The sequence below is a fragment of the Plenodomus lingam genome (genome assembly GCF_022343315.1).
Source record: "Plenodomus lingam strain CAN1 chromosome Unknown contig_19, whole genome shotgun sequence".
Taxonomy (NCBI): Eukaryota; Fungi; Ascomycota; class Dothideomycetes; order Pleosporales; family Leptosphaeriaceae; genus Plenodomus; species Plenodomus lingam.
This window is the reverse complement of record NW_027093936.1, coordinates 189412-205534: the sequence shown is the minus strand read 5'-3', so window position 1 is coordinate 205534 and position 16123 is coordinate 189412. Positions and strand designations below refer to the sequence as shown.

Sequence of the window (16123 nt, the reverse complement as noted above, 5' to 3'; positions counted from 1 at the left end):
CGCCAGTTGACGCAGGCCGAGGAAACCTTGGAACGCCGCGTCCTCACCTTTCTTCGTCGCGCCTTCGCATCCGGCTCGTGCTCCGCAAACAAACAAACCCACTACCCACCACTCACCACTCACCACCCACTATCGCTAGCGAAACGCAGACGTCGCTCATCCCCCCCCGAGTTTCCCCGCCTGGATTGTTGGGACGGTCCTTTTGCGCAGAGGTTGTCATCATGATGGAACCGCCGGCGAAGCGTTTGCGCATCCTCCAGTCGGTCGAGGTGGACGAGGAAAACGAAGACTACATCAATGCAAAGAAAGCGCAAGAAAAGCGACTGAAGAGCAGGATGGAGTCAATATTTGCCAAATACGAAAACATGCACGAGTCCAACAGCGATATTATCGACATGAAGAAGAACAGGGTGGTGGTTGATCGAGGCCATCTACGAAGACTGCAGCGACAAGTCGCGCGAAAGGAAACGTCAATTCTGGATATCCTGGGTTATTCTGCAACCAAAGAGGACGATGAGCTTCCTGACGAGCAAGACACGGACAGTAGGGAAGAGTCAGAAGACGAATTAGCGCCTACTCAACGTCCGAAAGCCGCCAAGGCAGAAGACGGGAACCGTCCAGGCACCGTCCAGCCGCAGCAAAATCCAGTGCTTGCAAACTTGCAACCAAGCCCACAACACACACCTTATACGCCTGGCCCAGCCTCAAATTTGCTGCAATACGTTCAATTCCCTAAAACACCAGCTGGACAGCAAGCTCAAAATGCCTTCTACACGACCCTCACACAAACCATCAACCAAGCGGTTCAGCAGGCAGTAGCCCCTCTCTTTTCTGGAATTCTGTCCAATAATACGAACCTACCAGGTTCAGCGGCTCAGGCGCCGCCACCTGCGTATGCGACACCTTCACTACGTGCTGATGTAGTTGCGCCTGCGACGGATCCCAAGTGGTCTTTCCCGCCGCTTCCAGTGATATCCCCAAGGCCTCACTTGACACAGCCTATGCCGCTTGCAGATCCTGACAAGGAAACAGAATCGAATATCGGGAGCAAGAAGATGGAGAAGACAGGAATTCGAACAAGGCATACGAAAAATTCCGAACGGCGGCAGGATGGAGACAGGCCTTCGATTATCCATCAGCATGAGCCACACGCGGTTGATGCGCCCTGTAGAATACCTGCTAGAAGAATTCTAAGGGTAGAGATTAAAAGGAGACGAGGTTCAGTATCAACAATGCACACAAAGCATTGCGAACCGCGGCAGATTGAAGACGAGTTGTCGACTATCGAGCAACGCGAATCGCACGCAATCGCTGCACCGTGTGTGACACCTTCAAGAAGAAGTCGGCGTGTGGAGATTAGACGGGAAGTATCGAAATACCAGTTCAGCGAGGAGGATGATGTATACATCAGCACGAAAGTAATGGAGGGATGCTCGTGGGCAAAAATTCGCAACGATCGAAAGAAATGGAGGAAGTGGCCATTGTACTCATTAGAACAACACTGGAACGAATTGAAGCAACGAAATTCACATTTGCAAGTCGACCTACAAGGACCTATACTGGACAAATCCCAAGAGCCGCCCTCTCTCCTGCATCATTTACCAACACCCACTTCCTCAAGACACGGAGACCATCTGGAAGAGTCAATCGAAACATGTACTCCTCGAGAGTCGAACCAGATATCCTCAAGCAATGCTTATGATAATGAAGAGCTCGAACTATTATCGATAGCTGGTGATAGCCACCCAGACATGCCTGCAATGTGCGACGATGGCGAATTGCTACCAGATGTCGTCCTGCCCTCCATCGAGACCCCACTAGAGCCAACCGAAGAAGACGAAATCCAGCAAGATCTCCAAAAATCGCCTACCATTGAGCCACCACGCATCATGGAGAATCAAAATATAGCATCTGCAAGAAAAGAAATGGACCAGAGACACTCGTCCAATCCTCAACAGAGTACCCCAGATCCAACATCCAACCCAAGATACACACACTCGCATGCCAACACCACAAACTCCACACCTTCCCAGCCCGTAAACACCTTCCAACGTCAAACTACCCGCCGCCGAAGCACATCCATCAATCTTGTCGGCGACGACGACGAGCTCCTCGCACCCGCTACCCCACACATCAAGCGCGAATCCAGCACACCGCTCCCCTTGTCCTTTCTCTACAGCAGTCCAGCCCCCAACACACGTCCCGCCATTAACTCGTCAATATCCGCATCCACATCGAAGATCATCGACCAGAAGGCATTCCGCAAGCAGATCAAGCAATCGTGGACGAAGATGGGTACGCCACGACGAAAAAGCGGGGGCAAGGTGCTTGCCAAGAGGAAGAGCTACCCTGTGCTTGCGAGGAAGAGGGCTTGGGACGACGGTGAAGAGGGGAGTGAGGATGAGTTAGCGATGTAGGGGGGGTTTGGTCTAGTAGAAATGATGTTCCGGCATGCTTTGGGTGGGTTGGGTATGGTATTGGATAGCTATTGTGTTGCCATGGGGTTTGATGAAATCGTGTATTTTCCATATGATACGATGACTATGATATCAGAGAGCGCAGGAATGTGCAAGCGGGCCGCCGTGAACCCGTGTAAGCCATGGGTTGCCAACGTATTACAAAACGCACCCAATCGGTGTAGAATATCGACTTCCCATACCTACTCACTACCACACCATGCCAATCAGGGAAGATATCCAACCACCCGGCCTATTTTTCCTCACTCATCACCGGGACAAATGTCCAGTTGTCCGAGATGCGTCGAGTCCACTGGGTTTTCACTCCTGTCGAGTGAGGCATTGTAGATTGGCGCTGGTGAGAGGGTCAGGCTAAGTATCCTGGGGGGAAATTGGTGGCTGGTCTTGAGGATACCTGTTGCCTGTTGAGTCCGTCGTGGTGAAGTGAAGACCGAACTAGGGTTTGTTGTTGGAAGGTTAGGTGACCATGTCTTTCAACAACTGTTGCCTGCAGACGAACACCAGACCATTGCCAACTTCTGGTGAACAGACTCCATCCTTGCTGCTTCCACCTCCGTCAAATTATGGCGAGCGATTACATTTGTAAGAAGCCGTTGTGCCTCATTGCTCCATATGCATGTCGTCATGGTCCAAAACAAGCGCTCGTTCCTTCCGACTCCCAATCACGCCTGACGAGGAAAATCTTACCTTCCGCTCGATGTCTCGTATCGCTACTCTTCAAGTCATCACTGCGATCCTTCAATATGTCCTCCATTCCCATCGAAGCCACGCGCACGCGAAAAGAGGCAGCCAAGATGTAAGCTACACCCCGTACGCGCGCTTCCACAATTCCTAACTGAACCCCAGCACTGAGCGAAACTCAAACGAGTCGCCCTTTCTACGACTGTATGTCACATTGGTGCGCAAGGTATCAGCCTGGCCTAATCACTAACTGTGCCTTCTCTCCACCCGCAGTCCAGGCGAGCTCCGCAATCGCATCTACGACCTCGCCTTCGGAAACCACATCGTTGAAATCGACAACACAGCCTTCGAAGACAAAAAGCCTGTGTTCCACCACATCTGTCTGACAAAAGATCATACCGAGACACCATACACGTTCTTCGACATCCTCAACATGACCACAACTTGTCGCCAAATCTACTATGAGACGTTCAAGCTGCCGCTCACGGAGAACAAGTTCAAGATGAGCAGCAAGACGCCATTGGACCTTGCGAAGCATATTTCTCCCTGGCAGGTTGCGTGCATCCAGACGATTCAGATCCGATTCTGGAATTCCAGCGACTTTGAGCGGGATTGGCATTGGGATGGGTATGATTGGGGTATGTACAAGGGTATCAGTCACGTGGTCGTTCCGGTTTTGAAGGCCGGGGTCGTCCGTCAAGATGGCCGCGTGGATTTCAATGACAGAAAGGTACGTGAGATTCTTCGTGGTACGTTTGGGGAGAATGTTCGTGTCGAGTTTGAGTTTCAGAATACGGGGCCTTTTATGCAGTACACGCCCTTGGCTTGAGACAATTGTCTTTTATCAAGAGGCTAGATGGATTTTAGAGCACACGGGAGGGTGGCTGAGTGGGTCTTGGAGCTGATTCTATAGCATGGAATCAAGGTTTCCGTGTGCGGTCTGCGAAGTCCAATGGGTGGCTCTCGGATTCAGATTACGCTTCTATGTCCTTGAAGCGTTGCATCCTTCACAGAAGAGCTGGGACACAAATGGTATATGAAGATTTTGTGGCCCATGGCTCGGATGTGAATCCTACCATGATCCTGATCAACTACTTTCTATGGCCATCAATTGATCTACACGTCAATAAGTTATGTATCTCACAGTGCCAAATGTTTTGCATACCAATGACAGTAAGGGACATATCCAGGTCCACTTGGCACTTCGATTAGTGATTGCAAAGTCCATCTGTGCAGATACTGCCGGCCGTCACAGTGGCAACCTACATGCCGTGTTCACCAAAGCGATTCTCACATAACACATGGCCCCACTATTCCGTCAACCCATTCGCACGTCGACGTTGTCTTATCGTGTCACCCAATACGTCTGTAAATTGCTCCCAGACCGCAGCATCCACAAACCCACCATCTAATACCACTCTCAGCATCTTCAACCGGGGAAAACGGCAAACAGTGTCTATTGCAACATCCACGGTACTAGGATACCCTTCACCTCCAGGCTCAGACCGTCTCCCCTCGACATCTGTCTTAGCCACCGTCAACTCGATCCTCGTAACACAGCTCCATTGTGCATGATACAACCGCCCCGGAAAAGCCGCGACCATCGCTTCCGGAAACCCCTTGAAAGTATTCAGCAAAAAGGGCAGCAGTCTCGCCTCGAAATAAATCCAGCGGCAAGTTTGAAGCAAAGCGAGGTCCACTCGCGAGTAGTGCACATGGGAGTACCGGCGCTTGACCGTCCGCGAGGCGGGACAGTGGTCGACGGGCCGGCTTGCGTGCGAAGTCGCGAAGCAGACGAGGATGGGGAGGGTGTGGAAGATGAGTGTGTAGATTTTGTTTCGGAGCTCGGCGGGGAGATGGAGGAGGGGTGAGTTGGGTTGGTGGTTGATAGGGCTGGTGTGTGTTAGGTGGGATTGGATGATGGAGATTGTTGTTCTTACATGGTAGTGGGGCGGGAGGAATATATCTGGTTCGTAGGGTTAGGTGATTGGGGTATGAGGTCTTGAGTAAGCATGTTGGGATTCATAGGGTTGGCCATTATAGATATGGTATTGGTCTGGCCGGTAATGAACAGTGATGAACGTGGAATCTCTCCACTAATCGAAAAGCCAAGTCTGCTGTCGTCCAGGACCTTTGAATATGCAAGGTGAGGGTGATAATAGCGGTGGATGTATACATGTTTAGTGCCCTCGAGTGGTGACTAGCTTCTGCTTTCGTAGTCTAGGTGGTTCGCACTGGGAAACGGCGGTGTGTATAGGAGTCGTGATATCGCCCTAACGTATCGCGACTCCCGAGACTTGAATCAATAGTGGCATAGCCCCAGTACCATACCGCCCGATTTCGCTGTCACCAGAATCATATGTCTCAGAATTTGCTTGTCAATGACTTCAGGAAGGAGCTTCATCAGCGGTTGAGCTGGCTCATACAGACACGTTATTGATATGGCTGGTGATTAAACTGGATTCCTTATCTATAGCTCCCGAATGACTTCCACAGGATCCATGATTGCACGAGAGTGTCATTTTTTTAACATGGTGGGTGTATTTTAGGCAGTATTGCAGCGACAATGCGGTTTCCCTGCCATAGGGCAAGTTCCTTGGCCAGCTCGAGTGGTCTTGAGAAGGCAACGGAATGCAAGTGACATGGCGAAAGAAAGGGCGGCTGGTATGGATTGAGCATGGATTTGGCTTTATGTGACGGGATTACGAAACCACGAGGTTGAAGGGCGTCAAGCGGGTTTGAGGACACTTGGTTATCTGGAATACGTTAGCGACAGGCCATATCCCAGCAAAGTCGTTGGAGAGATATACGCGATTATTGATACCTTCATTACCGTAAAATGGGTGAGATTATGCAAGATAGTGAAATCGTAAACCGCCGTGAGCTTCGAGAAGCCATGAGTGACATTTCGCAAGATAGATTCAGTGACCACGTTACCCGACTCCGCAGTTGGGCAGAAGAGCAGTAGCTTCTTCTACATTCGGAGGCGCTGTCTGTAGTAGAATTGTAAGCGGAGAACTCACTTAGACTGATATTGTACTTACACTTGGAGTGTGAACTGTTTATAATTCATGAGCATCTCTATGATCCCTCACTCGTTGGAACCTGACCTATGGACCCACGGCCGCGATCGAGGAAGTCCTTACAGTCACCAATGGTTGACGTAAACTTGCTCCGGGTCGCGCATGCTAGTCTTTCTCTTCCGTAGTGCAACGCATGACCGACAAACCCAGAAGGGCCACATGACATACTATGTCAGTTCATTATTCGATAAATGAGACAATACAGTCTCTGTCGAAATGTAAGCTATGCATTGACTGACCCGAGGCCCATTGTTTCAAGGAGATCAGCAAGGCGATCAAAACAAATGCCCCGGTTGCTTACACAAACAATCATTGAAACATCGAGATGTTCAGATCACCTACCCACATCAACATGGGGAAGCACAAGCAAGAAATTGAAGTACGAGGGCCAGGTTTCCTGTGGGGGCTGCCTCTTAGAGTTATTTGGATTGACAAAATTCCTAAGTCTCTGCTTATAAAACCCGCATGACTGTACACGCTTTTACTAAGCTGTCCACACCCCCATGTCAGAAAAAAGAGATCGTTCTTGGCATGTCGCCCGGATGTTGCCACCCACCAAAACCTCATAGAAAGCAGCATAATATAGGCATATCAAGGCTGATTTTGAAGCTGTAAATAAATAGGAAAGCTATACAATATCTACATTGATTGATTTCTGGCGTTGTGAGTACTAAATTTTACGTTTAACTCGTTGCTCTGGGTGACTAAGCACTTGCGCAACGCGCGATACCTAGTATTTCTAGGAACGATCTTTTTTTTTTGACATGGGGGTGTGTCGATGGTACCGGTAATGCTGTGTGCCAAGATGAGCGACACCGCCCCATGCCAAGTTAGACGGACGATGTGTATTGTGGATATGCCACGGCCCCGTGGAAGGACGCGGAGCTGTGCCCTCGTGCTGATTGCACGTGACACCATCAAAGTAGACTTGGCTGGGGTTTGACTGCCGCTGCTAGAAAACTATGTACAGTGTAGGATCTCAGGATCTCCGTGTATCTAGGTAGTACTGCTGTCATGGTACGTGGAAGTATGTATCAAGCTGACACGAGGTCTAGTCTGACATATAGTCCGAAGATCGAGCACTTGACCGGCTCCTTGGCAATTGAATATATCGGTACGTTAACGGCGTTGGGAAACTTTGTTCGGATGGGCAAGCATGTATTCTACAAGAGCAACACAGTACGCGTAGGGACGGCCGCAGCCCTAAGGAATCTGGTTACCGCCTGATCGGGTACCAGTGTATCTCCGAAGGAGTCTAACGCTTGAGATCTCTCCCACATGGTCAATGGGAGCAATCTCCTTCAAGCTTATGGCGATTTAGGCCAGACTAACATGCAGGCTCCATTCGACGCTAAGTTGACGGCAAACTTCAATGTGTGCGCGGGCAGCTGCTTATTTGATATCTGCTCATCCGATTCAGAAACCCATGCCCGCCTAATAACGTTTCCGACCATGTTCAGTGATGTTGCAGGCGGAGATGTCACACCGATCGTATGTACCTAGTACTACAAAGTTGAGAACTAGGTTCTTTCTTCTTCGAATGGCTTTTCAGTATTACGCTCAACGGCTTTCGGTGTGCAAAAAGCGCCAAGTGCAGATCAATACTACCTTTGGCCCATGTACGTATTGCCTAGAGAGGCGTAGGTGCCATGGTTCCAGGACCACGTAACAGGCAATTAACCCAAGATCGCCCAAAGAGAATTCCTTATTCACGACTATGAATATATGCACACGGCTAATCGCAATTAAGCATTGCACACCGAGTCTCCGTGCAACCAGAGGAAGAAGAGAGTGAAGCTGGAGTGGGTAAAGGGCCGAAGTGCCTTGACTAACGTGAACCTTAGATTCGCGGGTACTTATGTCAGCCCGCTCGTTGAAGGCAGCCAATTGGTACGGCCTTATTTCGTTTCTCGTCACTCGCAGCAACGTGTTGCGCATAAGTAAGCAAGACCAGCCCCCCGGGTGTCACCGCTCCAAATTTGGGGATCCACCTGGCACGCTGTCGGCCCTTCACTTCGACCTTTGGCATGAGCTAATCTGTATGGTATTTTGATCCGCAAATCATCGTGAGAGAATTCATGCGATTCCTTTTGACCGTGTTATCTTACACTGCTTCGTCAGCTACATATAGCGATTGATTGCTAAGCAATGGATTGATGTGAGAAGTCTACGAGAGCAAATTGCATTGCTAAGCAACATGCAACCGAAGCGAAATTTGAACCATCTCGTAGAGGCCACTGCTTCCCTTACTCGCAATACCATGTACTTCACCAGGAACATGGGGGGGTTCAAGGTTTGGGTGAGAGTATCTATAAGTTAAATGGGGTATCTCCAGGTTTCCAGAGATACACGCTCTGGTCTCACATCATTAACCCGCATCTCTTACCAGCTGTCGCCGTCTAGTCCTTATTCCGAAGATGGTCGTGTCACGGAAGCTGATAGCGCTCGCTATCTCTTGTCTTCCTCTGCAAGTCACTGCTCACGTCCACGCTCGACAGAATGAGCAGCCCCCGGCCGATCTTTTGGATCGTGCGATCGCAGCGCTGGGTATCAATGGCAACACAACTATTCAGACCATTAGAGTGGGCGGCTCCCAGTACCGCCAACGTTCAGTCGTGCAGTCCGCGAGTCTCAAGGACACGGATTCAGTTGTTATCCCATACGGTAGTCAAAGACTCACCTATGATTACACTGGCGATGCTTTGATTCAGCGTGTCGATAGTGTTCACGGTTTGGGATGTAGGTTGTCTTGCCATTCTATGATTCGCGGAAACTGATTGCTTGTCTAGGGCTAATGGCATTTGCTCGGCCAAATTTGGAGCCAATGGATTACTCCATTGTAGTAAGAGGTGGTAACAATGGGTTTGCTGCAGTTGTCAACGGTAGCTACTCTGTGTTTGCTCCTACTGCTCCTCCAGAGGGCTTGTTGGATGGTACGTACCAAGACTGAAATTCTTGACACAACCACTGACACTTGACAGGCTACATAGCCCAGGTCATGATCCATGACAGTTACAGATGGAATCCATTGTTACTACAACAGGTCCGTGATATTATCTCTCGCTCACAATCCGATTCTTTTCACTAACTCGTCTTAGATCAAGAATGCCAACAACTTCACCCTGCGCTATGAGACGATTGAGCATGCCTTGCGCATGCCCGCTGGTAGGTGATCGTCTCCGCGACTATCTGTTGCTCTGAACTAATATGATGGAAAAGTGCATGACCAGACTACTGGTCTCAGTGTCTTGATCGATCCAGACACCTATCTTCCCCACGTTATCCGCGCCTATGAGAATCACCTTTTCTTCGGAGAATCTACAAACGATCTTCGCGTCTACGACTACAATTCCTACGACGGTGTCATGATCCCCCGCAAGTACAAGGTCATCTACAACAATGATCGCTTCATCACAGACTTCCTTGCCAACGACATCGCCGTCAATCCCCAGCTCGAGGCCGGATTCTTTGACGCTCCCAACAACATCACAGAACGCAACATCCCCATTGAGGACCCGATGGCAACTGCTCAGATTGTTGAGCAGCGCGCTAGCTACATCTACTTTGGACGTTCTAACCCGACAGTTGCCGACTTGTCTGTTACCCAGCCGTTCCCAGAACTGCCCGGTGTGTGGGTTGCGCGACTACCTGAGAACTTCCGCTACCGCCAAATCCTGCTTGAGATGGACGACCATGTTATTGCGCTTGACGCTCCACTTGACGCATCCGCTCTAGTGATAGAATGGGCAGAGAAGACTCTCGGAAAGCCCGTGAAGCAGGTCTGGGTATGAATCTTCCTCTATCAAATCTCTCAACATCACTTCAAACTAACATTGACATAGCCTACGCACCACCACCACGACCACTCTTACGGCGTGAGTACCTATGCTCAAGCAGGTGCCGAGGTCGTCGTCGTAGACTTTGCGCAAGAGTACTACGCCAAGGTTCCAGGCATCAAGTTTGACACTTACAGGTAAACATTGCTCAAAAGCCTAGAAGCCACGAGTATGCTAACACATCTTAGCCTTGGTAAGCCCTACGTCGCTGAAACCAAGACCTTCAGAGCCACCATGATCCACATTGAGGGCGCCATGCACGCTGTAGACCATAGCTTCATGATCATCACGCCTCCTTGCCCAACTCTCAACAGCACTACTCTCATCTTCGACGCCGACCACCTCGTCAACGTTGACCTACTCCCCACCGCCAATGAGGCCGGCCAGCTCGAGCAATTCCTCCAGGAGCTGGCAAAACACAAGGTAGCCAAGAACGCATTGTAAGTACCATAGCAGTCATCCTCGATCGTAAGAGCTTTATTAACATACCTAATTCTAGCCTCGTACCTGTGCACGGGTCAATGTCAAACATGACTGCCCTTTATGACGCACAGGGTTACAGATACCCCAACTTCACCCCCCTGGACTTTGTTTACAAGAAGAAGGAATGCTCCGCATAATTGGCCAATTGAAGCGAGCGCAATGATCTGACAAATGTTGTACGTTCACGTTTAATAATTGACTCGGCTTCTCTTTCCTGTACATAGTTGGCCGAACCTTACATAGCGATGAACGACAGGTGTAGAAGATCTTTTCAGCTATTTTTTTTAGTGATGCTTGCCAGAATATTAACCACCGCAGATTGTGCCAACTTTCTCTCTTTTCTTCACCCTTATGATACTGGCAGTCAAGACCCGCACAATCATCTGGATACACATCCTCGGCAGCTTGATCTTCGACTAGCAAAATATCCTCTTCCTTCAGTGAAGGACAGACTTCGCATGCATGCTGTAAACGCAGGACATCGGCTGTCAGGCCACCCATTATTTTGACAGACTGCCAAAACCACAACGCTCATGCACATCCACCGTAGCATTCCCAGCCTTGCTGTGAGTTGTCTATGCAGATAGCTTTCAGTGCGAACAAGGCTCAAAAACCTGAACAATGAGAATAAGTATACTCAGACACAAGGTCAAGATACAGCACGTAAGAAACATCACATGAGACACACCCTGCTACAAAGCACCAAAAAAACATCACCACTAGTCCCAGTCGTATACAACAAGACGAAAATAAAAGCGTAAAATCTATCCACAATTACATTCACAATCTATATAAAACCCGAACCCCTATATCCTGAACCCAGCACACGCCTGCCCATACCCTCACTACCCACCAACACACTAGCTTCCCGATTCGCGCTACGAGCGCTACCACCCACGATATCCACGGGCCCAAGCACGCGAATACTCTGCTTGAGCTTCTCCTGCCTGGCGTCCTTTTGATGGCGCTTCCAAGCGTCGCGCACGTCTTTGGCCTTGTGCAAGAGGCCCAATTTGTGGGGGCTCTGGGGGCTGTTTTCAGCCGTGTCAGGATCGAAGAAGCTGTCGAGTTGGGATTTGTCGAGGGTTGTGGAAAGAGGGAGGATGGGTTGGCTTGTGTGGAGAGTATCTAAGTTGGGCTTTGGGAGATGTTGGGGTGGGGTTGGGGGAAGGAATATTTCGTGGGCGAGGGGAGAGGTGGGGAGGGATGAAGTGCTGGAATGGGGTCGGTGGGATGGCCAGGAACATGTAGAGTTGCGTGTTCTGCCATATATGGCCATTCCTGGTGCTACTGGGCTTGCAGCTGATGATTGACTATATGATGATGATGGTCGACGAAGTCCGGACGGGCCAGGGAACGGCGAGTCAATGTACGAGCTATAAAATTGGGTATCGACGAAGGGAGAGGGATAGCTTATTTTCGGAGCACCGGGCTGTAATGTATCAGAAGGCGCACGTCTTACTAATGCCAATCCTCCAGGTAGCCGTAGCAGTGGGGTGGTAGACTGTGACGGTCGGGATAAAATGGGTGATGCCGATGCACGTGATGACTGTTGGGAAGAGCCCATGGTAGTTTTCGTTGGAGCTTTGGACCCTGGGCGATGATTGTGATATCTGAATCCCTTTGCATGAGCCAGAAGATTAGGGAAGCGATTGGATTTCTTCGATGATGACACATCCTTGGCTGACCGTGGGCTACTTCGGGCTCCACCAGCTAATTGTCCAGGAGCTCGTTCAGCAATCTTCGGCCGTTTATCGCTCGCGTATAGGTGTTGAAGCGGTACCCAGGATGACATCTTTTTATGGATCCTCTTTGGCCTCGAGGCAATGATTCTTTTCCTAACGGATGGCTTCCTTTGGGAGTAGCTGCCCGAAGAGGAGCTGCCTGAAGACTTTCTCCACGCCAAAGGTCGAGGAATCATTTCTTGTTCCTTACGAGGAGACTGCAGAATCAAGTCCGCACCATGTGGATAAGAGCCGTGGTAGCCATGAGCAAGTACATCATGATAGTCTTGTGAGAAACTTAATTGCTGTAACTTGTCGTCCACTTCTGGCACCTCCATCTCATTTGAAGCAGACAGATCGCTCACAACGAATGGTCGAAGGTTCTTGCCCCTCAAAACCAGAAGCTGCTGGTCGCTCTCATCTCCCTGGGACACTTGAGACCGATTGATTCGACTTTGCCACGGATTTTGGCTGTTCCGAGGTGATCCCATGTCAAGAGATGCGAATGCCTTTGCTGTTGTAGATGCATCAGAACTGCGATAAGAATGCGTAAAATTGAAGACATCACTGTACACCTGTGATGGCCCTGATTGATCCTGGTATATCTGGCTCGAAACGCTGTGCGAAAGACTTGACTCGTTGCCGTTTGCTACCGACGCTGTTGAGCCGTAAGATTCGTGTCGACCAGAAATTCTTGGAGAGATGGATAATCTTGAAGGATTTCGTGGTGGCGGTTCTGGCCTGTCATCCATGTCTACTGTTATGTCCATAGACCCTTGTCGAGTGTCGTATGTGTCCAGTACTCCAGCAAACATGTCGCCTTGCAGATCAAACGGCCCTGGTGATGGTTCTTGAAGTATCGGGAGGTACTTTTGGTTAGGTGAAATGGTCGTTGTGTTGAAAGGTTGGGTAGGTGGAGTCGAAAGGTCCCAGCCCCACTCAGTTGGGGCTTGCCACAGGCCGACACTGGTACCTCTATCTGGTGATGGAAGTAATGGCGAATCTATAGAAGCTTCGGATTCTGGGCTTTGTGGAGATGATGGAATCGGAGGGAGAGGTTTTTGGATCTCAACGCCCGGGTTGGGTGGCACCGTTTGAATAAACGAAGTAAACAATCGTACAGGTCGCTCCATACCTTTTAATGGCGATGACCATAGAATTCTCTTCTTGACCGGAGACGGTAGATGTTCTCGTTTGCTGTGCATCCCTCGACTGTTGCGAACAGACGAGAGGTCAAGATGAACTGCATAGCTGGTAGACCTTCTGGAACACTTGCTAACAAAGAAGACGGTCATCAAGCAATACTGATAGATGGGTACCAAAGCGGAAGTTCTCACGTGTCTCATACCTCAGAGCGGAACAAAGGCCACCAGCCCACTTACATTCCTTTGAAGAATGCATGACGATCGCGGCCACAGCCACATGGCTGCAGAGTTTCCCTCTCGACCGATTGCTAGCCAAACCCAGACTCTGTCTTTTGTTGTTCTCGAGTCTCTTATTGACAAGACCCGCTTATCCTGATCCAGCACCTGACGTAGACAAGTCCTCGTGTCAGTGAACAGCTGCTTCCTCATGTTTGAACAATTAATAAGACTGGAAGCGAAACGTGACCCAAGTAGACGTGTGCAATGCAAACAAAATGGCGACAAATAACTCTTCGCCAGAAGATATAAAAATACGTTGTCGTGCTGCGTGCGGAAGGATGAATGGTGAAAAAAGGCATGCGGATTGCGCTCACCGCTTTGGGCTGCCAAGGCGCGCTGTTGGAGAGGAAGCAGGCAGTATCATCTCAAGTTCTTTGAGAGTCACGTTACTTGCGTTGTGCAATCAAGATCGCTGAGATCTAGCAGAGGTAAATCATGTGACTCTCAAACAACCCTAGCGCATGAGTACAACACCACCGGCCGTCTCACAGCTTGCGTGCTTCCATAAGTATTCGCAAACCACGTAACCTACGTGTTCAATCTCACCTTTGGACATTTACATGGCGTTGTCCACTGATGCGATCATGTGCTGAGATGAAGGAGAGTTTCATACGCTGCTGATGAGATTCTAACGTGAAGAGAAGGGTGTAGATATTGAGAAAAACTAAGTACTAGATGTGAGGGTCTGATGACAGGGTATGCGGTACTTGAGCAAGCTTTCTAGTACTGTGTCTGCCAGCATCAGCGCGGTGGTTTGGATTATGCGATGTGTTTATGGGGTACTTTGAAGGACTTTTCCCCTCAGTTTACTCTCTGTATACCTGATGGGTAACACTCTCTTCCAATACCTAATAGGCAACATGTAACCCATCCTCATCACTTCCGCACACATCCGCAGCTCACCAATGGCGCCGTGCAACACCAGCCCCGATAGCCATGCTCGCAACCCCACTTCTGGCCCACCTGTGCCCAACTTGTCTCCAGGATAGACGGTGTTGAACATAGTATGTCAATGTCCTTGCCTGTTGCAGCGATCAAGGTCCAATCGGTCGTGGTGTTGCTATTTGTGAGCACAAAGAAGTCCAGAATACATCAGCTAGAATCTCTGGTGATACCCAATACCTACTAAGTACCTAGTAGTACTAGTGGAGTGTGTTGGATGCTTGTACGACAAGGGTCCGAGGTGAAACATGCACTTTCCAACAATGATCGAACGCTGGGCACGCACAGTGCAAGGGTCGGAAGCATGGCAAGTGGCGGGATTGCTATCCTTGCATCGTGGCGATGGTGATCTTACTGTAGTGTGGTGCCAATGACAATTGCATGTCGATCCATGACAGCAAAGCCCCATGGCCAATACTCCTATTGCTGTATGTCTACTAGGTAGACTAGAGTACATTACGAGTTTTCACGATAGCATAAGCATTAGAAGAGCGGAGATTCTGATGAGAAAGACATTCGAGCATGTCGGCGCTTTTGAGACAAGGTCACCGTGGGTAGTGCACGCCTCAGGCCAGGTACACGGCACATGCCAAACAATGAGGGTCTCAAACTTGAGTACTAAGTATATATGCGCCGCCGCCGTTGACAACGGGTCTTATTGCGCAATGGCCATGACTTGGATAAGCCGTGTATATTCTGTATGCAGGTAATTGCTCTCGGGTGAATCATTCAACCAGCCAGCGTATGGTTAGGTGAGTGGAGGAGGAATGTCAGGATACAAGCAACTCAGAGAGAGAAAGAGAGAGAGAGAGCTCTCAGAGACATGACCATGTGAGGGCAAAAGGCATGAGGTGGAGAAGATGATGCAGCGTCGTCGCACAGCCGTGGCTGGGTCGTTGCTGGGTCGTTGCTGAGTACTTATTGCACCGGTACCGGTTACAAGCAAGCGCGGGAGTGTCGTGTAACTCCAGCCACGATGACGATGGATGCGCAACCAACGGTAAAGGCATCTAGAGTAGTGAATGGAGTACCCTTGATTGAGTGACAGAGTACGAGGTAGGTACTGTTGAAGTGTAACGGGCGAGGATAAAGGGGCGCAGGGCAGGGCAGGGCAGGGCAGGCCAAGGCGAGGTTGTTAGCTAGGTAGCGATCGCCACTGCCCACTCCCGCTCGGTCCTCGCACTTCTCATTGTCCGTCAGCTCTCACGATTCGATTTCGGGTTGTTGGCACTGTACACTGTTCCTACGCAACCTCGAATCTGCACTTGGTTCCTCAGAGTTTGGTTGTTGGATAGGTACACATATCGGGTACCGTGAATAGTTGCAACAGGCTCCAAGCGTGCACGCCAATAGATGAGCTCGGGTGGGCTAGTGCAAATTCCACGCCAATCAGCCGTCGCTACGCCAACTCCACCCAAGCTCTCCTCATTTACTCATTTTACCATTTTACCCACACACACACACACACACACA

General features: G+C 49.9%; 5 protein-coding genes across 5 annotated transcripts; 3 read left to right on the top strand and 2 right to left on the bottom strand.

Moving 5' to 3' along the window:
* Positions 1-221: 221 nt before the first annotated feature.
* On the top strand, positions 222-2417 carry IAQ61_004068 (uncharacterized protein; the record flags this gene model as incomplete). The annotated part of the gene is made up of 1 exon (XM_003838675.1): positions 222-2417. The coding sequence occupies one exon, from the start codon at positions 222-224 to the stop codon at positions 2415-2417; it is 2196 nt and encodes a 731-aa protein (XP_003838723.1).
* Positions 2418-3220: 803 nt separating this feature from the next.
* IAQ61_004067 (uncharacterized protein) lies at positions 3221-3987 on the top strand (the record flags this gene model as incomplete). The annotated part of the gene is made up of 3 exons (XM_003838674.2): positions 3221-3273; positions 3324-3362; positions 3432-3987. The coding sequence occupies 3 exons, from the start codon at positions 3221-3223 to the stop codon at positions 3985-3987; spliced, it is 648 nt and encodes a 215-aa protein (XP_003838722.2).
* A 258-nt stretch (positions 3988-4245) lies between these two features.
* IAQ61_004066 (uncharacterized protein) lies at positions 4246-5196 on the bottom strand (the record flags this gene model as incomplete). The annotated part of the gene is made up of 4 exons (XM_066096190.1): positions 4246-4274; positions 4324-4353; positions 4651-5051; positions 5099-5196. 4 exons carry the CDS (start codon positions 5194-5196, stop codon positions 4246-4248), a joined length of 558 nt encoding a protein of 185 aa, XP_065953508.1.
* A 3462-nt stretch (positions 5197-8658) lies between these two features.
* Positions 8659-10697, top strand: IAQ61_004065 (uncharacterized protein; the record flags this gene model as incomplete). Its single annotated transcript, XM_003838672.2, has 8 exons — positions 8659-8980; positions 9031-9174; positions 9223-9284; positions 9340-9406; positions 9461-10026; positions 10084-10214; positions 10266-10517; positions 10577-10697. The coding sequence occupies 8 exons, from the start codon at positions 8659-8661 to the stop codon at positions 10695-10697; spliced, it is 1665 nt and encodes a 554-aa protein (XP_003838720.2).
* A 650-nt stretch (positions 10698-11347) lies between these two features.
* IAQ61_004064 (uncharacterized protein) lies at positions 11348-13489 on the bottom strand (the record flags this gene model as incomplete). Its single annotated transcript, XM_003838671.2, has 1 exon — positions 11348-13489. One exon carries the CDS (start codon positions 13487-13489, stop codon positions 11348-11350), a length of 2142 nt encoding a protein of 713 aa, XP_003838719.2.
* Between the last annotated feature and the right edge of the window lie 2634 nt (positions 13490-16123).